The 25,140-nt window shown below is 48.7% G+C and overlaps 1 protein-coding gene across 1 annotated transcript; it reads left to right on the top strand.

Moving 5' to 3' along the window:
• MCM3 (minichromosome maintenance complex component 3) lies at positions 1-20,193 on the top strand. Its single transcript, XM_074947442.1, has 17 exons — positions 1-123; positions 1,718-1,830; positions 2,903-3,111; positions 4,511-4,641; positions 5,537-5,775; positions 6,279-6,387; positions 7,528-7,681; positions 7,780-7,911; positions 8,631-8,839; positions 9,481-9,655; positions 11,341-11,467; positions 11,966-12,116; positions 12,906-13,046; positions 14,310-14,407; positions 14,946-15,040; positions 16,069-16,144; positions 18,236-20,193. The coding sequence occupies exons 1-17, from the start codon at positions 43-45 to the stop codon at positions 18,432-18,434; spliced, it is 2,439 nt and encodes an 812-aa protein (XP_074803543.1). The 5' UTR covers positions 1-42; the 3' UTR covers positions 18,435-20,193.
• Positions 20,194-25,140: the final 4,947 nt, after the last annotated feature.

The raw sequence follows: 25,140 nt of genomic DNA on the forward strand, positions 1-25,140 counted from the left end.
GCCCCGGGCAGGGCGCGCTCCCCGCTCCCCAGCGCAGGCAGCATGGCGGCCCCCCCGGCGGGGCTGGAGGACGCGGAGCTGCGGGAGGCGCAGCGCGACTACCTCGACTTCCTGGACGACGAGGTGAGGCGGCGGCGGCGGGGGGCCGGAATCCCCGAGCTCCCGGCCCTGCTGCGGGGCGGGGGGAGCCCCGAGTCTCGCCGGGCCCGGTCGCGCCTCTAGCCGTTGCCGGGGAGGCTGCAGAGGGGTGCTGGGGGGAGTGGAGGGGGGAGGCTGCAGAGGGGATGGGGGAGGGGTGCTGGGGGGAGGCTGCAGAGGGGATGGGGGAGGGGTGCTGGGGGGATGGGGGAGGGCTGTTCCTGGGTTTCCTATTTCCTCTTCCAGCCCCACAGGGTGAGCTGTGGGTTTTCAGCTCTCCCCCACCCTCCCCATTTCTCACCCTGGCCTCTATTGGGTGGAGATCCTCCCCCCCCCCCCCATTACAAACTGCTCCTATGCTGCCATTCCCAGCTGGAGGAGACATTCTTGTGCTTGCTCTGATTGAGCTAATGTGCTATAAATTGTAACTCTGGCGGCAGGAGGGTTACACCTCACCTATGTGCCTGTGGTCTCAGAGGTACATTCTTTGGGTGGTTAGCCCTTCCTGCGGCTCCATCAGAGCTGGTGTGGGTATGTCTCCACAAGTTGGGAACTGCACCTCCAACTCAAAGTGCAGACGTACCCCAGGCTGGGGAGGGGGATTGAGAGTGCCTCCCTCTATCTGGCCTTTCCCTGTGTCAAAGTTCCTTCCCCACTCTGAACTCTAGGGTACAGATGTGGGGACCTGCATGAAAACCACCTAAGCTTACTTTTACCAGCTTAGGTTAAAACTTCCCCAAGGTAGAGACTATTTTCCTTTTTCCCCTGGACTTTATTGCTACCACCACCAAGCGTCAAACCGATATATAACCGGGAGAGAGCCCGCTTGGCAACGTCTTTCCCCCCAAAATCCTCCCAAACCCTACACCCCCTTTCCTGGGGAAGGTTTGATAAAAATCCTCACCAATTTGCAGAGGTGAACACAGACCCAAACCCTTGGATCTTAAGAACAATGAAAAAGCAATCAGGTTCTTAGAAGAAGACTTTTAATAGAAGAAAAAGTGAAGAATCACCTCTGTAAAATCAGGATGGTAAATACCTTACAGGGTAATTAGATTCAAAACATAGAGAATCCCTCTAGGCAAAACCTTAAGTTACAAAAAGACACAAAGACAGGAATATCCATTCCATTCAGCACAGCTATTTTATCAGCCATTTAAACAAAACCGAATCTAACGCATATCTAGCTAGATTAGTAACTAAAGTTCTAAGACTCCATTCCTGTTCTGTTCCCGGCAAAAGCATCACACAGACAGAGAGAGCCTTTGTTTCTCCCCGCCTCCAGCTTTGAAAATATCTTGTCTCCTCATTGGGCATTTTGGTCAGGTGCCAGCGAGGTTATCCTAGCTTCTTAACCCTTTACAGGTGAAAGGGTTTTTCCTCTGGCCAGGAGGGATTTTAAAGGTGTTTACCCTACCCTTCCTATTTATGACACCTTGCAACAAAGAGATTCTGGCATCAATAACAGTTAGGGACTTTCTGAGCCACTAAAGACATTCCTCTGGAATCAGATCAAAGGGGCTGCATCTCACTGGCTTAACTTTGTAAAATGGAAACCTTCTCCCATGGCATGTTGCAGGAGGATCAGGGGATTTACCAGAGCAAAGTCCGGGATGTGATCAGTGACAATCAGTATCGTCTCATTGTCAGCATCAATGACCTGCGGAGGAAGAATGAGAAGAGAGCCAACCGGTAAGAGTGGCCTCTGAAGGGACTGGATAAGAGCGGTTAGCAAGACACTTTCCATTTGGCTACTGCATAGCACGCAACCTTCTGAATGTCCTTAGGTTTTAGGTGACTGGCATGAGAGGAGAGCCATTACAGTTGTTGCCCTGTTGGCAAACTTTGTAGGCAGGCCAATGGGTTAAGCTATTACTTTCTCTCTAAAGCCCAGTCTGCGCTAGAAAAGGTTTGCCTGTGTACTTATACCAGCAAACCATCCTAATGTAGATGCAGCTTACACTGACATCTAAAGTGTTTTTGCCACTATACCTTATAACGGGTCCCTGAGCAACAGAAGATATATCAGCCAAAGCACTTAACCATCTACCATAGGCCATATTAAAATGGTGCTGCCTCCCCCCCCCCCCAAAAAAAAAAAAAAAATTAACATTAACAGACTTGCAATACTGGCAAAAGTTTCTTGTGTGGACCTGACCTAAGGTTATGTCTTCACTGCCAGAAAGGGGTGCGTGTGTAATGTGTGTTTTTGTTTTTGTTTTTTTTACCGTGCATTAGCCATCTTGATGTAAAATCACAGGAGATGAGTCACAGGTAGCTTTTATCATGATGTAGTTAGATGATGTCAACGCTATGCTCCCCTCCTGGGTTTGACCTTGGCAAGCAGAAAGCGAATATAAGGGATGGGAACACTTTCAAAAGCACCCAGGTAATTTAGGAATCTAATGGGGTTTAGGGCCAGACTTACACAAATATTTCAGCACCTACAGATAGACACCTAGTAAGACTTTCAAAACTGCCTCAGTCACTTTGGTTCCTAAATCCCCTAGACTTGCGGTGGGGGTTAGGTGCGTAACCTGGTTAGGGACTTAATGTCCATAGCACATTCACTTCTTGACTGAAGTGAATTCTCATGTGAGTGGTGGGGGAAACATCTGTTGGTGTTTGCCCAGCTCTGCTATTAACCTGTGAAGGCATTAGGAATTGCCACTGTGTGAAAGAAGGGTCTTCCTGCTGCGGATGTGCTGGCAAGATCCTCTCCTAGCAGCTGAACTGACCAGAGTCCTGCTGCCCTTTGCTACAGGCTCCTGAGCAATGCCTTCGAGGAGCTGGTCGCCTTTCAGCGCGCCCTGAAGGACTTTGTTGCATCCATCGATGCCACGTACGCTAAGCAGTATGAGGAGTTCTACATCGGGCTCGAGGGCAGCTTTGGTTCCAAACACGTGACGCCCCGGACACTGACATCCTGTTTTCTGGGCTGCGTGGTCTGCGTGGAGGGCATTGTGACAAAATGTGAGTATGGTGTGCTGGGGCTGAGTTGTTCCCTCTGAATGCACACGTGGGATTGATAGCTATCTGTAGACACTAGAGCGGTGGGAACGTCAGGGATGCTCTAGGGTATAACTAGGAGTCATGGAGTGAAAGGTAGCTGAGAAATTTAGGCTTGTTGTCAGGGAACGTGCCCCGAGAGCTGTTACTTTGTGGGATGATCTCCCAGTGGAACAGGTAGAAACCCCACTGCTGAAGCCATGGTGAACAGGAGTGGACTATAAGGTGGATAGAAAGCTGGCTAGATTGTCAGGCTCAACAGCTAGTGATCAATGGCTCGATGTCTAGCTGGCAGCAGGTATCAAGCGGAGTGCCCCACGGGTTGGTCCTGGGGCTGGTTTTGTTCAAAATCTTCATTAATAATCTGGAGGATGGCGTGGACTGCACCCTCAGCAAGTTTGCAGATAACACTAAACTGGGAGGAGTGGTAGATCTGGAGGCTAGGGATAGGATACAGAGGGACCTAGACAAATTAGAGGATTGGGCCCAAAGAAATCTGATGAGGTTCAACAAGGACAAGTACAGAGTCCTGCACTTAGGGCGGAAGAATCCCATGCACCGCTACAGACTAGGGACAGAGAGGCTAGGCAGCAGTTCTGCAGAGAAGGACGTAGGGGTTACAGTGAACAAGAAGCTGGATGAGAGTCAACAGTGTGCCCTTGTTGCCAAGAAGGCTAATGGCATTTTGGGATGTATAAGTAGGGGCATTGCCAGCAGATAGAGGGACGTGATCATTCCCCTCTATTCGACATTGGTGAGGCCTCATCTGGAGCACTGTGTCCAGTTTTGGGCCCCACACTACAAGAAGGATGTGGAAAAATTGGAAAGCATCCAGCGGAGGGCAACAAAAATGATTAGGGGACTGGAACACATGACTTAGGAGGAGAGGCTGAGGGAACTGGGATTGCTTAGTCTGCAGAAGAGAAGAATGGGGGGGGAGGGGGAGGGCGTGGGATTTGATAGCTGCTTTCAACTACCTGAAAGGGGATTCCAAAGAGGATGGATCTAGACTGTTCTCAGTGGTAGCAGATGACAGAACAAGGAGTAATGGTCTCAAGTTGCAGTGGGGGAGGTTTAGGTTGGATATTAGGAACAACTTTTTCACTAGGAGGGTGGTGAAGCACTGGAATGCGTTACCTAGGGAGGTGGTGGAATCTTCTTCCTTAGAGGTTTTTAAGGTCAGGCTTGACAAAGCCCTGGCTGGGATGATTTAGTTGGGGATTGGTCCTGCTTTGAGCAGGGGGTTGGACTAGATGACCTCCTGAGGTCTGTTCCTGAGATTCTATGACCCTCTGAGTGGGGAAGGTCTACAGGGTTTCTTCCCTCCTAACTTTTTCCTCCCACCAAACAAATCTGAATGCAGGCTCTCTGGTACGTCCAAAGATCGTCCGCAGCGTCCATTACTGCCCTGCTACCAAGAAGACCATTGAACGCCGATACACGGACATGACGACTCTCGAAGCTTTTCCATCCAGCTCTGTCTACCCCACTAAGGTGAGCAAACGGAGGCAGCGTCAAATATTTGCCAGAGACCTGGGGAAGGAAGTGACTTGCCCAAGGCCATACAGTAGGCCAGTGGTAGAGCTGGGTATAGATCCCAGGTCTCCTGAGTCCAGTGGACCTCACTGCAGTCGTCCCATATAGCTGTTGGGAGCTAGTTACCTCCCTCTGGCTTCATCTGTGGGGCATGCATGTTGATTAAACAACAGTAATGTATCGGCTCTGCTGTAGCAGAGGTGCCGATATATGTGGAGTCCCTCCTAGCGGCCAGTTGAATGCCCTCCCAAGAAACAGACATCCGCATCGGCTAACACCGTTTCAGTCCTGAAGGCAGCAGCGCAGAGGAGGCAGCTTATGAATTGTTTTGCAGTCTGTGCTGGATTTGATGGAGTTCAAACCTAGGCTCCTGGTGAGACGGAAGCATCTGTTAGTCAGACTGGATCAAATGGTCTGTTAGGCAGAGTGATCACTCGGTCTCTGGAGAACATAGTGGGTAATTGGTCTGCCAGTGACCAAATAACACTCTTCTCACCTGAAGGTCTTGCTTGTGTAACTGCTCTTGCACGGGTGATCTGTGACTGCCTGTCTGGTGTAGCCAGTAGAGCTCTCCATGACTGCTTAGTCTGTCCTAGTGCTTGGGTAGGCCCAAGGGGCTCATGCTAGGTAGTACAGGCTGTTAGTCTGGGAGCTGGAGAGCCTGGGTGAACCACAAGGTCTCTGTGTCCAGCAGCCTCAATAAAGAAGCCCCTTGCAGCACAGTCCTGTCTCACTGCTACCACAAGGGACACTCCAGCCTCCCTTCCCTGTGTGGGTGACCCCATCTGATCCCAGAGACTCCTTCCTCATGTTCCTGTGAATGAGGCATCTCATTACTGTGTCGCTCATCCAGGATGAAGAGAACAATCCCCTGGAGACGGAATTTGGCCTCTCCGTCTACAAAGACCATCAAACCATCACCATCCAGGAGATGCCTGAGAAGGCCCCAGCTGGTCAGCTTCCTCGCTCTGTGGACGTTGTTCTGGATGATGACCTGGTGGACAGGGTGAAGCCTGGGGACCGAATCCAGGTTGTTGGAACTTACCGCTGTCTGCCCGGGAAGAAGGGGGGCTACACATCAGGGACATTCAGGTGAGGCACACAGTGTAATCACCTTCCCTTCATATTGCTGCTTTCATCGTGAAAGATCCCAGAATGCTCTGTACCTTTTATAGGAGGAGCACTTCACTTGCCACTGAGATGCAGCCAGCTCTGGGGTGGGATGCAATAGCTGTTGAACAGCAGCATGGCGTTGTAATTAGGCCAGAACACCGAGTCAAACACCCTGAATCTCTTGGAAGGTTCCATTAGCTCTCTAGTGACTATGGATGGCCAGGACCAAACAAAGGATAGAGATGTAGTACTGCAGACACAGATGAAGAATGGTCTTATTGCTCAGTTAATTAAGCAGACACGAGGGCATCAGGATACATCGTTTTCTGAGCTTTCCAGAGTCTCCAAGACTCGGCTTGAGGAGTTGACCCTTATGGAAGGACGCTGTGGGTGATTGCTGTAATCTGTCGGTCCTTGGATGGTTGGGTCTGTCTGCAGGGTTTTTGTGTTCTAGACTTGACCAAGCTCCCTCTCCTTTCCAGAACCATTTTGATCGCCTGCCATGTGAAGCAGATGAGCAAAGAGGTTCGGCCTCTCTACTCTGCCTCTGATGTGGCCAAGATCAAGAGATTTAGCAAAAGTCGCTCAAAGGTATTAAGCTTTATTTTCAAACACACCTTGTAGAAAATTGTATATTAGAGATGGGAACATAAACACTGATCAGCTAACCCATCCCCATGGTGCAAGGCAGGGAGGCTCTGAATGTTTTCTAGTACTTTGTCCAGCTTTAAATGGCTCTAAAGATATAGCTTCCCCCACTTATCCTGTGCAGGTGTAGGGGGGCTCTTACTCAGTCGTCCCTGTATCATTTGCTTAGTTTCTTCTCATCGCTTCGGCCCAGCATAAACAATTCCTTTGCTTCATGTTGATGCTCTTCAGATACTAGCTCAGCGTCTATCTGATCAAACGTCTCTCTTGTGCATGCACTGATCACACTGGAATCCAGTCGTGTCTGCTCTTCGCAGAAGTCTTAGGTTTTCTCACTCTCAGACCCTCCCCTTCTCCTTAGCTGATCAAAGTTTGAGCATTGCCAAGACTCAAAGGATACAAGGTCATATCCTACACTTACCTATTAGAGAAACAAATCAACCCTAATCCATACCCCTCCTCTCTTACTGCAGTGCCTGCAGGTCTTTTCTTAACCAGAGAGTGCCCTCAGATTGACCTTCCCTTCAGAACCATGTCCTGGAGAGATTTCCCAGCCGACCGTGCTCTTAAAGGGGTTGCTGTTTTACCATGAGGGAGAGAACTTGAGCAATGGGCAGGAATGTTAAAGGAAGCTCAGAATCTTTCTTCTGTAAATAACATCGATGTAAGGTCTGGCCCAATATAAAAAACAAAACAAAAAAGAAAAATCCTCCCTTTTTTGTCTCTCAGAGGTGCACCCAGGTTAAAATAGCATTGTAAAAATTCTTCGCCTTAGGTCACTGCTGAAGGGATTTAAAACACCCATTTTTTCTCAGCTGGCTGAGATACAGTGGACTAGTTGAATCAGTGTCTCTCTTTCTAGTTCTCGTGACCTAGCCCCGTGTTGTCGGGGGCTCCTGTCCTGCAGGGGAATGTGCCTGATGTGCAACAATTGCCAGTGAAAGCCCCTTCCTTTCCTGTTGATTTTAAGCCCACTCATTAGACTAGCAAAGCCTGAACTACCTGATCGTGTCCCTTGAAAGGGAAGCCATTCTTGTTGGCTGGATTTTTTTTATGTGGTACACTTCGTTTCCTCTGCCTTAGGATGTCTTTGACCAACTCTCGAGGTCTCTGGCCCCCAGTATCCATGGGCATGAGTATATCAAGAAAGCGATTCTCTGCATGCTGCTTGGAGGGGTGGAGAAGGTTCTGGAGAATGGGAGCCGCATCCGAGGAGACATCAACATCCTTCTGATAGGTAGGGCGGAGGGGAGTGGCATTGGGATGCTATGGTGACAGGAGGGCAAAGCCTGTGTGATGGGACACTTCATAATTGCTTGGACTCTTCCTTTCCAGGAGACCCTTCAGTCGCCAAGTCTCAGCTGCTGCGTTACGTGCTCTCCACAGCCCCCCGGGCCATCCCCACCACCGGTAGGGGCTCCTCCGGGGTTGGTTTGACTGCTGCCGTCACCACGGACCAAGAAACCGGTAAGGTTATCGTTGAAGCGCTCTGCTGGCAGAGGATGCTGTGAGGAAGGAAGTAAAGGGAATGGCTCTGTAAGATGTGAGGCTGCTGTAACATCTGTCAGCCATCACAGAACCACTAGTTGCTCTTGCTGGAAGCTTTTACATGATGGGAACCTCTTCTCTGGTGCCAGAGCATTGTTGGTGGATGTCTGCTGGGGTTCACCTTCTTACATCTTCTCAGGCTGCATGTCTCTGAGTGGCGCCTGCCCAGGCAGCTAGGTAGATGGCTCTCAGCTCTCCCATATCCTGTGTGGGATCCCAATAGGCAGCAGGAGCTGGTTGTGCCATGTCCCTAAATCACTGCACAGATGTTCTTGACCTTCCTGCTGCTGGAAATACCTGTGCGAGAACTAATGGTACTTGCTTCTTTGAATAGGATCTGGTTACTTTCCACCCAAGGAGGTCCCATCCCACCCCCAGGTCCTCCCATGCCTCTCTGTCTTGAAGATTCATCTCCCTGGCTTTCCCTGGGTTACCCCCACCACTCTCTGCTGCGGAGAGCTAGGCAGAGCTGTCTCTGAAGCCAGGATTTCACGTACTCCTTGGGCACCAGAGTTTTGGGGATTTGAACCCCAGATGCAGAGGATCTGTCAGATCTCTGTGAATTTCAGAGCAAAGGGGAGGGCTTGGGGATGATGGCCCGTACATAACCCTGGACTACTCCCTGCTCCACCCCCCAGGTGAACGCCGCTTGGAAGCTGGAGCCATGGTCCTGGCTGACCGGGGCGTGGTCTGCATTGATGAGTTCGACAAGATGTCCGACATCGACCGCACGGCCATCCATGAGGTGATGGAGCAGGGCCGCGTGACCATTGCCAAGGCAGGCATCCATGCCAGGCTCAACGCCCGCTGCAGTGTGCTGGCTGCAGCCAATCCTGTCTACGGCAGGGTGAGTCAGGGCGAGTGCTGGTGGGGGGCTCTCTCGGATCAGCTCTTCTCCTAGTAGCTACTGAGACCGGACCCACCTTCCAGGAGAGGATCATCTGATCTCCTGAGGGGTGAGCAAGAGGCTCTGATGGAAATTCTAGATGGTAAAAACCCTTGAACAAAAAAACAGGGTCCTGGGTAGGTCTCCGTGCAGCTGTGGATGCCAAAAACATATCCTAATGTCCACACTGGGCCCAGACTCTGCCCTCACGTCCAGTGCACCCCATCTTGAAATGAATGAGCTGGAGACTGAACATGGCCTCTAGCCCATTTTCTGGAGCTCAGCCCAAGAGCTGTTAAACTGAGCAATTAAAGCAACACGAGGTTTTCAGCTCTGATCTGGAAAGTGCCTGGCTTGGTGTTGACTCTGGGGGAGGCAGAGTGTATAATGTACCAGTTCCCTTTGTAAATGGGGCAACAAGGCATGGTGAAGCGGAGCAATGCTGCTGGGTTTATTTTCCAGGGGCAGTGTTCAGACCGGGATGGTGTGTTAGCACCTTCGTTCTTAAATCTTGTGACACCCAGTCCCTCGAAAAGCCACGATGTCCAAGTGCTTCTGATAGTTTCAGGGTCTCCTGTAACTCATCTCCCTGCTCTCTGCAGTACGATCAGTACAAAACTCCCATGGAGAACATTGGCCTTCAAGACTCCTTGCTGTCCCGATTCGATCTGCTCTTCATCGTCTTGGATCAGATGGACCCGGAGCACGACAGGGAGATCTCAGACCACGTCCTGCGAATGCACCGGTACCGAGGACCTGGCGAGCAGGATGGGGATGGTGAGTTGAGTCTTCTCTCTTTTTTTCCCCCCCCTACCTGCTTTCATCCTGACTCCTTTGTGAAAACATCTGCTCAGTGTGCAGTGGCAGTCCAAGCTAACAATATTATGAATCATTAGGAAAGGGATAGATAATAAGACAGAAAATCATAATGCCACTATATAAATCGATGGTATGCCCACACCTTGAATACTGTGTGCAGTTCTGGTCGCCCCAGCTCAAAAAAGATATATTAGAATTGGAGAAGGTACAGAGACGGGCAGCAAAAATGATGAGGGGCATGGAACAGCTTCCATATGCAGAGAGGTTAAAAAGACTGGGATTTTTCAGCTTGGAAAAGAGACGACTAAGGGGTGATATGATAGAGGTGTATAAAATCATGACTGATGTGGGGAAAATGAATAAGGAAGTGTTTATCCTTTCACATACCACAGGAACCAGTGGTCACCCAATGAAAGTATTAGGCAGCAGGTTTAAAACAAAGATAAGGAAGTATTTTTTTCACACAACGCACAGTTAGCTTGCGGAACTCATTGCCAGAGGATGTTGTGAAGGTCAGAAGTATAACTGGGTTCAAAAAAGAGTTGGATATGTTCATGGAGGATAGGTCCATCCCTGGTTATTAGCCAAGAAGGTCAGGGACGTAACCTTATGCTGAGTGTCCCTAGTCCTCTGACTGCCAGAAGCTGGGACTTGAAAACAGGGGATGAATCACTTGATAACTGCCCTGTTCTGTTTGTTCCCTCTGAAGCACCTGGCACTGGCCGCTGTCGGAAGACAGGCTACTGGGCTTGATGGACCATTGGTCTGACCCAGTCCAACTGACCGTGTTTCTTCTCCCTTGCCCAAGACCGTGGGATCCCTCCTACCCATCCCACCCCCAAATTTCTCTAGGCTTTATGTTGCACTCGCCATCTGGGGACCCGTAGTCGTTGGTTGGAAGCTTCTCTTTATTCCTGTGCCCTGAGGGGCTGGACTCTGATCTCCCCCATTGCAGTGCATTGACCGTTAAGCAGACTAGCTCTCGCCCGCCAGTAGCTTGCTGCATGCCTGGTTATCCGAACTGTCGTGGCAAACGTGGTAGGTGAAAGCCAGCAGCAGAATAAACAGCAGGTTGAGCTACTGGGAGTGGCTGAGGTATCTGACTCGGGCAGAGCCATACTAATCTCCAGTGCTCTCCTGCATTGTTCTGTATCTTGGTTGATTTAGTGACCGGGTGAGCTCAGCTGAGTGATATGCAAAACTCCTGGGGGCTCAAAACCTGCAGCATAATTGGTCTCGAGCTTCTCCTTTCTTAGAGTCTTAAATAAGAGGAAAATCCTATTGGATCTAGTCCATCTCCGGGGTAGGGCCAGTGCAAGATTGTTGTCTGCAGCACGTTCTCCAGTGGCTTGTCCTGTCCAGTTGGGCGTTTCCTCCACTCCCCCTGGAAGGATACTCGGATCTCGCAGGAAATGAGCTTTCCCTGATGTCTGGTCTACAGTTTGCTTTGTTCAGTCGCATCCCATTTTGCCTAGTTATACACGCCCTGTTACCACCCTAAACCTTGGCTCTCTCACCTCGGTGCTAGTCAGCTGTAGAGGTTTCTGGGATGATATCTGTGGCTTAGCCAAGCTACGTATTAGCCTCTCAAGGGTTCGGGCCTGGATGATGTGTAAATCCTGCTCTCCTAATGTCTCCCCCAGCCATGCCCCTGGGCAGCGCAATAGAGATCCTGGCTACGGATGATCCTAATGTGGTGCAGGAGGAGGACCAGGAGCTACAAGTATATGAAAAACACGACAACCTTCTGCATGGCCCCAAGAGGCACAAGTGAGTGTGTCCCTGTCTGCCCCATCCCTGCAGTGATTCAGTCGTGGTTTTTATCTTTGAGGAGGTTCACGGTATGACTGGTTGTAAACTGCTGGAGCTTTGGCACCTAAGCTCCTTTGTGGGCTTGCCAAGGGAGTGGGACAAATGTCGCCTGCAGCAGCAGTACCTTGCCTTTATATAGTGCCATTTGTGTGGAAGGATCCCTGGAAGGATCACTAGCCCACTACGGACAGGTGTCCAGCCCTGGGGTGGAACACAGCAGCCGTTCTGCACCTGGCCCATACCACAAGTCTGTAAGAGGATCATGAAGAACATTGTATGTGGCTGAGCATTCCATGCATGTGTATGTTCCACGTACAGCCCGGAGTGTTCCTGTTCTTTGTGTGTTGCTAATGTTGCTGGGGGGACGACTTCCTTTTGGAAGGGAGCGGCACAGTAAAAATGGAGTCTCCTGGTTCCATTCTGTAACTTGTGTATATGTTTGTGTGTCTCTGCCAGAGAGAAGATAGTTAGCATGGAGTTCATGAGAAAATACATCCACGTGGCCAAGATCATCAAGCCGGTGTTGACCCAAGAGTCAGCGAATTACATAGCGGAGGAGTACTCCCGCCTCCGCAGCCAGGACCAGATAAGCTCCGACATTGCCAGGGTGAGCAAATCTTTCCAGGGTGTGGGAGGCAGGAGCAGACAAGGAAAGAGACCAGAATGGGTCAGCTCCATCCTTTTCCCATGGGCCAAGGAAACAGAGTCACACATCCGGCCCTGAGATGTTCTGTCTTGTGAGACGCCCACTTAGGGGCATGATGCTCCAGAGAGGTGAACTCCTCTCATTCTCCCAAGCTTTTGCTAATAATTCTCTGGGGTGGGGGGGGGAAATGTTGGTCTATTTCCCTTGCCCTAAAGTTGGCTTTCAAGCAGTTGAATTGCAGTTTGGAGCCTGCCAGTGCTTCTCAGAGCAGCACATTTCCGATGCTGATTCCCCGAGATGGGGGGGTGGGGGGCACAGAGGAGGAAATCGCATGCACTTAGTTTCACATGGTCCTTTCTCCAAAGACACATGCTGAGCCTCAAGCGAAGGCTCACTCCCGGCCTAGTATGCTGGGATGCTATGGATCATGTGACGCTATAGCCCACAGCATACCATGTACATACTATTCCTGTTCCATGACTGGCACTGTCCCTCAACTTTTTGGGGGGTGTGTCTTCCACAGGCTTCCTTTGCATCCTAAGACATATGTAGACTACAGCAAAGATGCACGTGACTAAGGCTTTCGGGGGTGTGGCCTTGCTCGATCTGTGCTGGGACTCTGCCTGCAGCTGTCCAGCATGGACCATAATGAACATGTGGGCATTGCCGCAACATGGAGCCATTGTCTGATCCCTCAGTTGCTGGACTGTCTTCTCCTCTCCTCTCCTCTCCTCTCCTCTCCCCTCCCAGACCTCCCCTGTCACGGCCCGTACGCTGGAGACGCTGATCAGGCTTTCCACAGCCCACGCAAAGGCCAGGATGAACAAAACGATTGACCTGCAGGACGCGGAAGCTGCCGTAGAGCTGGTGCAGTTCGCCTACTTCAAAAAGGTGAGAGTGTAGCCAGGGTGCCCGCAGGTAGTGGCAACCACCCAGGGCTCCGGGTGCCAAAGGATTAAATTAAAGGGGCAAACCCCCTGTTGGAATTTCCAGGATCTGGCTTTTCTTTGTGTGGCTCTCAGCTGTGGTGCTGGCTGTTGCTGGAGTCCAGGCTGAGTGCTGGGGCTTGGCAGCTGTACCGCAGGGTAGAAGACTCCCTGCTGCGAGCCACCTTCCAAGACCCCAGCTGCGATGGGCTCCTCGCTGCGTGGTCTAGGAAGCAAGCCATGGCGGTTGCTCTTGGCGGTCTTAATCTGGGAGGGATTTGGAGTTTTGCTCTCTTTTGTGGCGAGTTGACTTAATCCTGGGTCATGGTGCTTGGAGACTGCAGCAAGAGGTACCATAGGAGTAAGCATTGTAGTAATTTTGGAATCCTGGGTGTCAGGACTCCTGGGTTCTATTTCTGGTTATGCTGCTAACTGTGGGCAGGTGACTCCACCTCTGTGCATGTTTCCCTGTATGAAATGGGCATGATAGGCTACATCTTGAGGTGTTGAGGCTTAATTACGATACCCAACACTCTGAGATCTCCACTGCTACATAAAATACTTTCTGTTCCCAGATCACGGCTGTGACTTCTCTGTTGGAGACTCAGCATGTATCAAATAGATTCATAGATATCAAGGTCAGAAGGGACCATTATGATCATCTAGTCTGACCTCCTGCACAATGCAGGCCACAGAATCTCACCCACCTGCTCCTGCGATAAACCTCTCACCTATGTCTGAGCTACTGAAGTCCTCAAATCATGGTTTAAAGACTTTAAGGAACGGAGAATCCTCCAGCAAGTGACCCGTGGCCCATGCTACAGAGGAAGGCGAAAAATCTCCTGGGCCTCTTCCAGTCTGCCCTGGAGGAAAATTCCTTCCCGACCCCAAATATGGTGACAGCTGAACCCTGAGCATATGGGCGAGATTCACCAGACAGATACCCAGGAAAGAATTCTCTGTAGTAACTCAGATCCCACCCCATCTAACATCCCATCATGGGCCGTTGGGCCTATTTACCATGAATAGTTAAAGATCAATTAATTGCCAAAATCATATTATCCCATCATACCATCTCCTCCATAAACTTATAGAGTTTAATCTTAAAGCCAGATAGGTCTTTTGCCCCCACTGCTTCCCTTGGAAGGCTATTCCAAAACTTCAGTGCCTGAGGGGTTGACTCTCCTATTAATCTGCTTGGGTTGGGTTGTTTGGCTCCCTTTTGCAGGTGCTGGAAAAGGAAAAGAAACGCAAGAAGCAGGCGGAGGATGATACAGAGACTGAAGAGGAAGAAGAACCAGAGGGTGGAGAGAGAAAGAAAAAGAGGTGTGTTGGGGGGGGGCTGGAGATGCATGTTGGGAGGGAGCACTAGCTGGGACTGGCGAACCCAACTGGGTGGGAGAGACACTGAAATTGACCAGCCGCATCTGTGTGCAGAGACAACCCCAGGAATGGATTTTCTTGGAGAGGTCAGACTGCATTTAACAAAGCTAAATCCCCCGAGGCTGTTGGCTAGAGGGTATTTCACCAACTGTCTGTAGGCTTGGAACCTCTCTCTGGGACTTGGGGGCAGAGGAGAAAGCTTTAGAAAATGTCATGTTTTTTGAGGGGTGGAAATCTGAATCTTTTTATAAACTTCCAAATGCTTTAGCCAGCCTCAGAGCTGCTCCTCATTTGTTACCAGAACCAACCCAGGTGTCTTCCTTCAGTGCTTGAAGAGAAGCACTGAGTTCCCCAGCAATCTGCAGGTGGCCCAGCTGTATCCCCACCCAGTGGTTAGAGGTGTGAAGTGCCTCCCTTGTGGCATTGGAGGTGTATTGCCTAGAGTGATGAGGAGTGGCAGTAACCTTCTGTTGCCCTGCAGGAGGAAGAAGGCGCACCCTGGGGATCAGGAAGCGAAGGAGGGGGAGTCCTATGACCCCTATGACTTCAGTGACACAGAAGAGGAAATGCCAGAAGGTGAGTGGCTTTCTTTCCCTCTCTTCCTGGATCCTGTGTGCACAAGGGGCTGTATGGTGTTGTCTCCTGCCTGATGCTGGACTTGAGCATGCCGTGGAAGAGTCCACTGGATGGCATGCTGTGTTTCAAGCTGCCTGCTGACACAGCTTTTGGGGCAACAGATGAACTGAGCTTCTCTCAGACACTGGAAAGTGGGAGCGAGACATCTTGGATGATCAGCTCCAACCCCTGGGGCCAGTGCAGGATTGTTCCCTATAGCCTCTGTCCAGTTGTAGAAAGTGGGCTTCCACCGCTTTGCTTGGGAGACTGGTCCAGGATATAGCAACCCTTGCTGTTAGCAAAAGTTTACCGTGGTCATTACACGTTGATGTTGCACTCTAAATTCTTGCGGTGCTTTACAAGGGCCCACTTTCAAGGGACTGTTGTTTTTAGGCAACTAGGGATGAAGACCCTGCTCCCATCTCAAAGAGTGTGCATAGGGCAAGTCTTCCTGGGAGGGAGATCTCTTGGGCTGAGGAACAGTTTATTGGCCATGATGGGCACATGAGTGCTAAAGACCTCCTAAAATCCAAACTGAGTACCAGGGTGGTATGCTATAGGTAGCAATGCTGTGTCATCGTCATGGTCCCATTTCCCCAGACATCTGAATGTAACCACTACAGAAATCAGATACAGCTATGGAAATCACCAGGGTGTACCAGTGGCATTATTCCTTCCATGGCTTTGGTGAGAGAGTGGATATTAATTATTATGATAGCATCCCAGGGCCCTGTTGTGCTAGACACTGAATTAACAGTAAGACTAATTAGCCACTGTAAAACTACATGGAAGGAATAATATCCTTGCTTTGGAAAGAAGTTAGTGACAGTGCCACACTGCAAGATACTGTACAGATACAGGCTAAAAGATGGTACTAATCCCCTGGTTGCTGCAGCAGATGCTACTGTGTCTTGTGCGCGCGCAGGCACTGGAGGGATGACGTGTAGCTCTTAGTTGCCAGATGTCTCATCTTCGCTTTCTGCTTCCAGTCCAGGCACATACCCCAAAGACCCCTGAACCTGCGGAGACTGGAGGGAGCAAAAAGACCGAGTTGGCTGACTCAAGGTGAGTGGTGGGCTAAAGAAGCCGTGGGGAGTTGTCATTGGATCTCAAAGGGGTCAGCTCTGTGGCTTAGCATCAAATAAACTCTTATCCAGAAACAAAGATGGAAATCCTGGGGGATTCACCACTCTTCCTTTTAAATAAAATACTGAGCCAGCTTGACAATCCTGGAGACTGCTGTTCACAAAACAGGTTCAGCCTAATTGGGCAGTGTGAGCTGACCCACCCTGTGTGGCCTCTCTCCTTGCTTGGGGGAGAAGGAGGGGCAGTCCAGACCTTCCCCTTCCTGCTGAGTGTGTATAGAAAGGCTGCTTTTGATGCAGGTACTTAACTAGCCCTGACTCACTTCAAATAGGCATCTGGATGGTAGCAACTCCTGGTCATTACTGGCTTGGGTGGATTTGAGCCAGACCCCATGTAGGTAACAGACTCTTTGCCCTGCTCGCAATATTGAGTGTTAATTGGGGGGGTGGGTGGATGGGGTAGGGGCTTATATTGCAGACAGAATTTAGGATAATGTATGTGTCTTCATGGGATTTAACTCTAGCTGGGGGAGCAGACTGGGCGTTGGAAGACATCCATTCCTTAGAGTAAAGAGAATAAGGAGACCAGCTGTGGCCTTGCAAGTCTCACCTGAGCCTGCGGTTCCAAGTGCCAGGGAAATGTGTGCACTCCACTGGTATCTTGTGTTCAGATATACCCAGAGCACCATGCTTTTTCTGGGCACTAAGTCTGCCTGAGGTGGAAGTTAATTACTATATTATGCATCCATAGCCTCATCTTGGGTTAAATCCCCTTAGGCCTTATAAACTCAGCAGCGTCGGGCTAGAGCAGTATTTGAATGGGAAACCTCTGGTAAATACCCAGGAAGGGGTATGAGTGACCCATTTAGCATCTCTGATTAGGTACTGAGCCCTTGCCCCACATGGTGCTAAGGGGAGGACTGTGTTGTTTGAGGTGCATGCTGCCACTTAGGACAGATGTAAGATATGGTCAGGGCTTCTGGTCACCGGAGATCACATGGCACTCTTTGTGACAGTTAGGTGTCTGTAACCCCTGTGTTCTCAGGTCTCCAGCCATCCCGTGTCTCTGGGCAGGGTCCCATGTCCCACTCCCTTCTAACTGGTGGTTGTAAGACAGCACTGTGATAGCTCCAGCCAGCCAGTCTGCCTTAAGGCCAGCCTCTGGGCTGTGCGTTGTCACCAAAGACCGTTACAGGTCACCACACAGCTTTGCCAAAGCAAAGTACTTTTATTCTTTGAGTAAAAGCATTACAGAGGAAACATATCGAATGACAGGTCATACATGCTTACTAAACCTGTCAGAAATCACCCGTCTCCCACATAGGGAGTCTGATTGGCCAACGTGCTTTCCAACCCTTCCATGAGAGTTGTCACTATCTGTTTGCTGAAGCCTTGGGTCTGTTTATGTATCCCACGTTCATTCTTTCTTGCTTGGGCTTTGGCAAACCCAGTCTGAACCAAACCACCCCAGAAAATGGTCCTTCTCTGGGGAAGTTTTACAGTCTTAGTGACTTGCCTTAATCCCCCCACTGTTTTTAGTTCTTGGTGGAGCTGTGGTGACCTTTCCCCCGTGGAGTAGAACACAATCATGCACAAACCATTCATACATTTAATAGCAGTCACAAGAGTTAGGGGACTTTAACCCCTATGAGCTGACCAGATTCTGAAGTGGGTAAAATACCACCTGCAGTTCAGTTGGGGTATTTGCTTCCTGTCTTGAACAGCATTTCCAGGTCGGGTGCAGCAATTCTATCTAGTTTGTAAAGCACTTTGGAATCCTCCTGCTTGGAAGGCACACTGTCAGATAGCTGATACCATTGACCCTGACTCATGTGGTTGGCAGGTAAGGCACTAAGGTACTAGTGGCACCTTAGAGACTAACCATTTTCACAGAATATTGATAAGGTGACCCCTTAAAAATTCCCAAGATAGGTTGCAGGTGCTAGGGTCCTCAATCTTTGATCTCATGCTGGGAGCTGTGACTCTCTGTGGGGAAGAACGAATGGCTGTGAATGAAGAATGATTTGAGTCTAGCTTCTGGTTCTAATTACCTTTCCTCCTGCTTGGCTAGGCTGAAAGCTTTCAAGGCTGGTCTTCTGGAGGTGTTCAGAGCTGCCCATGCGCAGTCGGTGGGTCTGAAGAGCCTGATGGAGTCCATCAACAGGGACAACCCTGACCCCTTCTCGGCAGCGGAAGTCAAGGTGGCATTGGAGCGCATGCAAGATGATAACCAGATCATGATGTCTGATGACATTATCTTCTTAATCTGAGCTTCGGGGTGGGAGATGCCAGGTTCTCATGAATTGGAGTTGGAAACGCTTCTCCTATGAGTCCTCAGGCCCATCCTGAATGCATTACTTGGCAGAACTGAACTTTCTGCCACTTATAGCCCAAGCTGGAATTGGCGAACTCTGCAGCTGTAGCTTTGTACTGTCTCATGGAGTTTGAGAAGAAATAAAGAAGCTGGTTCTTGAAGGCCTGGGGATCCAAAGTCTGTTTTGGTTAGTTTGATTCCAGAACCATTGGAATGTTTTTGTTTTTATGAGTAGCAAAAAGCCCTTAAGTACAAATTACTTGTCTTCTAAATGTGCTTTAGGTGAGTCTCAGCTGTATGCAATCTCTAACAAGCTTCATTCAGGACACAATAGTTGAGGCTGATTTGAGATTTTTATCTCCACGTGGAGAGCTCAGGATACAAGTTTTTGCTATATACTTTCACATAGCATAGATTTCTCATTCCGAGGTGGTCCTTTTAAACCCCTCCTCCATTTTTTAAATGTCTGCCTAAAGTGTAATTTTTACTTTTTTACAATGGTAATGCACAAATTCACCATTTGGTGGCGACAGTTTTATAAATTCTCATACTTTCAAGTTTTTAAATGGGATATTAATATGCACTTAGTCAGGAAAATAACTGTCAAAATGACATTGGGTTCCATAATCTCTAGTGATTCGAGACCTGAATCTGCTTCATTTACCAGTCAAGATAATTTGTCCTTTTCCCTGAATACTTATGCTGCAAACTCAACCTGAGCTGTGATATTTGGACCATTTTGAACAATGATTCTACAATTGGATTTTAATTGATGCTCCCAGGAGTAGGCAGGTTTGACTTGGCAGATGTGATTCAAAGGCTCTTCCTGCTGTGCAGTGTTAGACTTGATGGTAGGTGAGAGAAGCCAAGGATGAGTGAATCTCACAGCCCTATCTGGAATTTCAAAGCCAGATTGGTGACAGGGTTTGGAAAGGTTAGGAACCGTTGAGTTGGTAACCTGTTTCAATACCAGGGTTCTACATATCAAGGAATTTAAGGCTGCAGAGTTTCTAAGGGATACATGTGGTTCCAGATCTCTGTCCAGAGTTCTCATCCATGTTAATAAGTCTTCCTGTAGAATGAGTAGAACAAGACACACGATACGTTGAAAGCCATGTCTAATTGTTTTAGGTGCTTTTGAGCCTAGGTCCCATTAATTTTCAAAGGGATTTAAGCACCAACTCCCACTTAAAGTTAACAGGACTCAAGCACATATGAAAACTTTACCCAGCAACTCTAGAAGTACTGTCAGCTGAATTAGTGCTCATTTCTATCAATGTTCTCCAGGGGCAAGCAGAGAAGGATGCAAAGTGTTACTAACTCCCTTTTGCCCAGTGATTTGTAAGACTGAAGGTTTGGACTTCTGCATTATATGGTGTAATAGGTTTATACACAGATGATATATTGATAGAAAGCTCTAAAACCATATGCCCAGAGTTATGTGTCAGATGACTTGTGTATAATGGAACCTGTCCTGAGTAATTTTCTCATGGTGCCAGTGCCTACCTAGCAGTGTTGGTGCAAGGTCTATCAGAATTGTACTAGTAACTCTCTGTAAAGGGCTCTCAGCAGGAGTGGATGTTGAAAGTGGTCCTTACTATTTCACTCTCTGTACAGCTAATACTGCTTTTTCCTTTGTGTAATTGGCATCTCAGTCTTGTGTTCAGTGATGGGGATGCTACAATACTTATTCAAATAATAAAATGTCAAGATCATATGTCTCCAGTGCGGTGCCTTATGTTGCGGATGTTCTGTGGGATTGGACCAGCCCTGACCCAAGCAGAGGTGTCATGAAGGTGTAATTTAGCTGTGAAGCAGTTGGGGGAAGGCGAATGTACTATAACACTTCTGCCAATGGTGTTGGGAGTAACAAGGGCTGGGTCCTTCTTTCTAGGGGATTCTCTACCATTTGTTTACTATTGGCTGGAGCCCCCCGCAGTAATCTGGGAACCCATATCCACTCTGGCCACCTTTGATAGGCAAAACTGGACCCACTCGCAAGCACATTCAACAGAGGTTTAAATATGAGTTTTATTGGGGAAAGGAAAGGGTGAACTCGGACAAATTTTGCAGTTTCACTTTGTCACCTACTACCTCAGGGGGGCATGCGTCATAGCCCCAAACAATTGGATCCTGAGTGGCTGATGCAATTTTTCCACCTCCCAATCCCCTATTTGCAGTTCATGGGTTCCCAGTTTCCCCACTCTGTTTGTGGTCCCAAGAAAATCAGGGTCCCTGTTTCTTAAGCAGTTCTCAGGCTCTGCCACCTGTCCTGCTATAATGATTTTAGCAGCTAGGACAGAGAGGCCTCACTAGAGGGGACCAGTGAAACGGCCTGCAAACTCCTCTGCTCCCACCGTAGTCCACCCAATTGCTCTGTCTGCAGGATACTGTGGTTGGACCCACCTGCCACTGCTCTACCTACTGCTGGCCAGCTGACAAAAATGGCTGCTGAGCTCTGCCTCCTTCTTGTCAGACAGCAGGAGTCACAGCTGAGCTCTGCTCACAGAGGCAACTGCAGTTCTCAGCTCAGCTCTTTCAGTTGCAAAAGGACCAGTAATTGAAAGAAGTGCATCTCAACCTCTTTGATACCAGGGACCAGCTTGCTGCTTTCCTAAAATGTCTCGGGGAAATCTCAGGGACCAGCATGGAGGTTGCCATGGAACGGTGCCGGTACATTGAGAAACACTGGTCTAAAGAATCCAGCAGCGCCCATGCCACCAAAAAGACATTTCTAACAGCAAACCAGAACATAATCAGACTTCAAAGAAAGAGAGTAAGTCGCAGGCCTCTGTCCCCAGCCTCAGCAAACATTAGTCTCCCTCAGGGTGATCCCAACCCAGTCAGTATCCAGGCTTTGCCCAGGTGGTTCCCAACAGGATAATCTCCAAAATATTGTCCCCAAGTACAAAATGTAGCCAAATGATACCCCAATGTCCCCAAAATAGCCAGTTAATATGTAAACGAGGTATTGCCTCTCTCTGTTGACTCCCCTTGCTCTCCAGCAGATAACAGCAAAGAACGCAGTTGGTATTTAAATCAGGTACAACCTCACTCAGTCGATTCCCCTTGCTCTGCAGCAGATGCCAGCAGAGAGCTCACTCAGTTACATCCCTTCTCTGATAGGCTTCATGTCACCGGTCCATCTTACTTTTTTTGTGCTGATTTTTTTGAGGAAGTGCTCAACTTTTGCAATGAAAATTGTCTGTCTTCCTCAGTTTTTCCCAACCAGCTGAAATTTCTAAAAATTATTTAGTACTTTGTTTTTCAGCCCATTCGACGTGAAATTCTTTTCTAGATATAGGAAAATGGGGAAGGGGAAAGGGGGTATGGTAGAACTAGCCTAACTCTTCACTTTTCCAGGCAGTTGGAGTAGGGTGAAAGAAATCTGTAATACAGCAACTTCTGAGTCCCAGGCTTTGTAAAAAGATTGGCTGTCCCTGACAGAAAACATTTTGACCTCAGCCTGCTATTTTTGGTGCAGACAACGAGCAAATGTAACACCTCTTGCCTCGATCCCAGAGGTAAGCCTGTGTAATTATGGACTCCTTACACACCTCAATGCGTTTACTCACACAAAGAGACCTATTGGCTTCAGTGAGACATTGTGGGGTTGTGGATGTAACTAACTACTCAAGCACAATCTAGACCTAAATCTTTACTGTAGTCTCAGCAGTAGCACTAACTTGCATTTTCACCTTTCCTGGATTTCACTCTTGTTATTTAGGGCTGGACTGGACATAGACATTCTACTGGTGTCACTGTATGGGGTAGGGATGTAATTTTTTACAACAGTTGTACTTGTAAAAACCCTAGTATAGACAATTACACCAAACCAGAATAAGCTATATTACCATAAGCACTTTTTATAGCAGTATAATTGCATCCACATTAGGTTCTCCCCCTCCGCATGCCCCTTTTATCTGTACCCACATAATTAGACTGTTACCTTGGTTGAAAATCCCCAAGCTCATTTTCATTCTGTTAGTTTTCAAAATAGAATGATTTGTTGTTTGACGTTGTCTGCATAATTGTTATTGCACATTGTCACGGGGTACATACACCCCATTCAGGGGTATCCAGTCATGTACAGTTGGCAGGGGGCTTTACTCCCCAGCTGCGAGAGTCTCTCTGATGGCCTAAGCCACAAAAACAGGAGTGTGTGGCCTAGCAGTCAGTTCTTTGGGCTACCCTTTCTCTCAGGGCAGTGTGACCTAGAGGTCAGAGTTCTTTGGGGCCATTACGCAGGGTCTCAGACCTTCAAGCCAGGTAGAGCACCCAACCAGTTCAGTCTTAGGATTTCAGACAGCGTAGAGCAACAAACATGCAGTCTGGGGTCCTCAGGCAGGGTGGAACAGCAAACAGCCTGTTGTCCAAGCTCTGGCAGGCAGCAGACAAACACAGGCCTGCTGTGGGGAGGCTGCCACCCCAGGGGTGGGGTTGGTAGCTGGTGGTAGGGGACCCACCCTACTCTACCGGATCTCAGCCCAGGCCCCGAACAGTGGCGGACGGTTCCGCTACTGGGTCAGCAGGGATCCCACCACAACACTATGGCTGGGCCAGTGTCTATTTTCCCTGGGCCACTTCCTATCCTGTCTTTCAGTGCAGCAGTCCGCAGGTTCTTTGGTCCCAGGGGTCTCCAGCTGGAGAGGTCTCTGACAGGTTCAGTTCCCTTGCAGGTCTCTGTAGGCAGTCCGGGGTCCACCTGGGGTTTGGCATGCCTGGTCAGTGTGGACTGGGCCTCCCGCAGCTCTCTGGAGGGAGCTTGCAATACACATCCTTCCTCCTTGGCGATCCAGCCCAAATGAGCAGCACGGCTTCCCTTTATACTCTGTCTTCAGGCTGAGTATGCCCAGCAGGGAGGGAGGGGCATGGCTTACTCAGTCTGCATTAACCCCTGCAGGTCCAGTGGAAGGTAGATACACCCTGTCACACACATTTTTCATTTTCAAAAATGATTTTTTTTTTTTAGTTTGAAATCAAAGGTTTTCAAAAAGACACTTTGTTTGATTTTGGGACCCCCCGGTGGCTGAGCTGTCCAATCAAAATCAGCAATGCAGCAAAAACAAACCAGCAGTGTCGATGCCTGAACACGAAGAAGGCTTACTGACTGAACGCACTCAATCACACAAAAAAGAAGGGAGGTATAGTGAGAACTGCTAAACACAAAGGTTCAATGATGGCTGAACATAAGGATGTTAGAACACACAGCCTAAAGAAGACAACTGTGTGGGAAGACTAAATGTACAAGGAGAAGAAGATCAAAAACTAAAATGGAGATTGTGACTCTCTTTTTGTTTTGTGTTTGTATAGTGCCTAGCACAGTGGGTTTCTGGTCCCTAGCTGGTGCCCCTAGGTGCTACTGTAGTGCAAATAATAATATTCATTAATAAAATAATAATTGAAAAAATGAAGGCCAAAAGCCCAACAGGCTAGCTTTAAAAAAAATATTTGCAGTTTCTATTAAAAACTTTTGAAAAGTTAAGCATTGCCAAAAGAAAACGAACTTACTGGCTTTGCAAAATGTTTCATTTCTGAAAAGGTCATTTTTTTGCCTCCCTGATAAAAGACGATTTGTTTGCAAGATTCTACCCAGCTGTAATCACTCTGTATTTCCCCAGATGCAAATAATCATGGTAGCAAAAAATAGATGAGTGAAACGTACAGCCATATCTTAACATCACCATGTTTCCTGAGCGCTGGGATAGCATTCTTGCTATTCAATGAAAGACCACATTTGCTCTTTTCTTGGCATAGCTGCTATGAGATCCAGTTGGAGGCCTTGATTTCTAGGGCCTGTCATGGAGCGATTATCCAGCTGACACCCAAGTCTGCCTAGACAGTCCCTCCTCCCCCCATTGACTTTCATGGCTAGAGGCCCTGAATTGGGCTTATTTACAGATAAAATCTGAAGCTCGGCTATGTAATATGCAAATACAGTACTATCAAGAAAACAGTTTAACCTAATTATGCTGACCAAACTTTTGATTCCCATCTCATGAAGCGAATGCACTTGGTCGAGTCAGCAACATTTTGATTGTTTGGGTCAAAGATCTGAGGCTAAGACTCTCGCAATTGAAGCCATTCTTCCCCCGCAGCTGGGATCGAAGCGTTCCTGCCCTAAATTTAGGCTTAGACTTTGAGCTGCATCTCTGTGGTGGCTTTCTCTGTATTGTCAGCGCAGACCCCATCCCTCTCCTTACTTGGATAAAAATGCAGATCACAATCAGGAACCGAGCTCACAAATGATGGGCCAAAGGAAAATAATAACAGTTAGCAAATTAGATAGCACCAAAAGCAAGGGTTAGGTCGCTGATTCTCTGCTCAGACGGCCCACAATCCCACGGTAGCTGGTTGTTTCTGGTTAACAATGTTGATATTTAATTTTTCATAAGGCTTCACAGTTAATTGTGCCCACTGAGATGACTGGGGCAGTTCCCATCTCTCTTATGACGAGATCTTGGGAACTTCTGAGTGCCCTCAATTCCCACGCACTTTAATCAGCACTAATTTAGCTCTTAGGTGCCTGAATGCAGTGGTAGGTGCTCAACTTAATTTAATCACCTAATTTCTAGGCCCAAAGTGAGCTTCATCTCCTGAGACAGAACCAGCGGATAAGGATGTGACACACTGAAAACAGCTTCACTTTCTATGGAGTCCTT

This window comes from Natator depressus, chromosome 3 (genome assembly GCF_965152275.1).
Source record: "Natator depressus isolate rNatDep1 chromosome 3, rNatDep2.hap1, whole genome shotgun sequence".
NCBI classification, from domain to species: Eukaryota; Metazoa; Chordata; order Testudines; family Cheloniidae; genus Natator; species Natator depressus.

What these genes read in the sequence shown, in the direction of transcription:
- MCM3 (XM_074947442.1), top strand. Translation starts at nt 43, where the DNA reads ATGGCGGCCCCCCCGGCGGGGCTGGAGGACGCGGAGCTGCGGGAGGCG. An exon ending in TAAGCTCCGACATTGCCAGG is followed by an intron (nt 12,117 to 12,905) that starts GTGAGCAAATCT and finishes CTCCCCTCCCAG; the next exon opens with ACCTCCCCTGTCACGGCCCG. An exon ending in AGAAGAGGAAATGCCAGAAG is followed by an intron (nt 15,041 to 16,068) that starts GTGAGTGGCTTT and finishes TTCTGCTTCCAG; the next exon opens with TCCAGGCACATACCCCAAAG.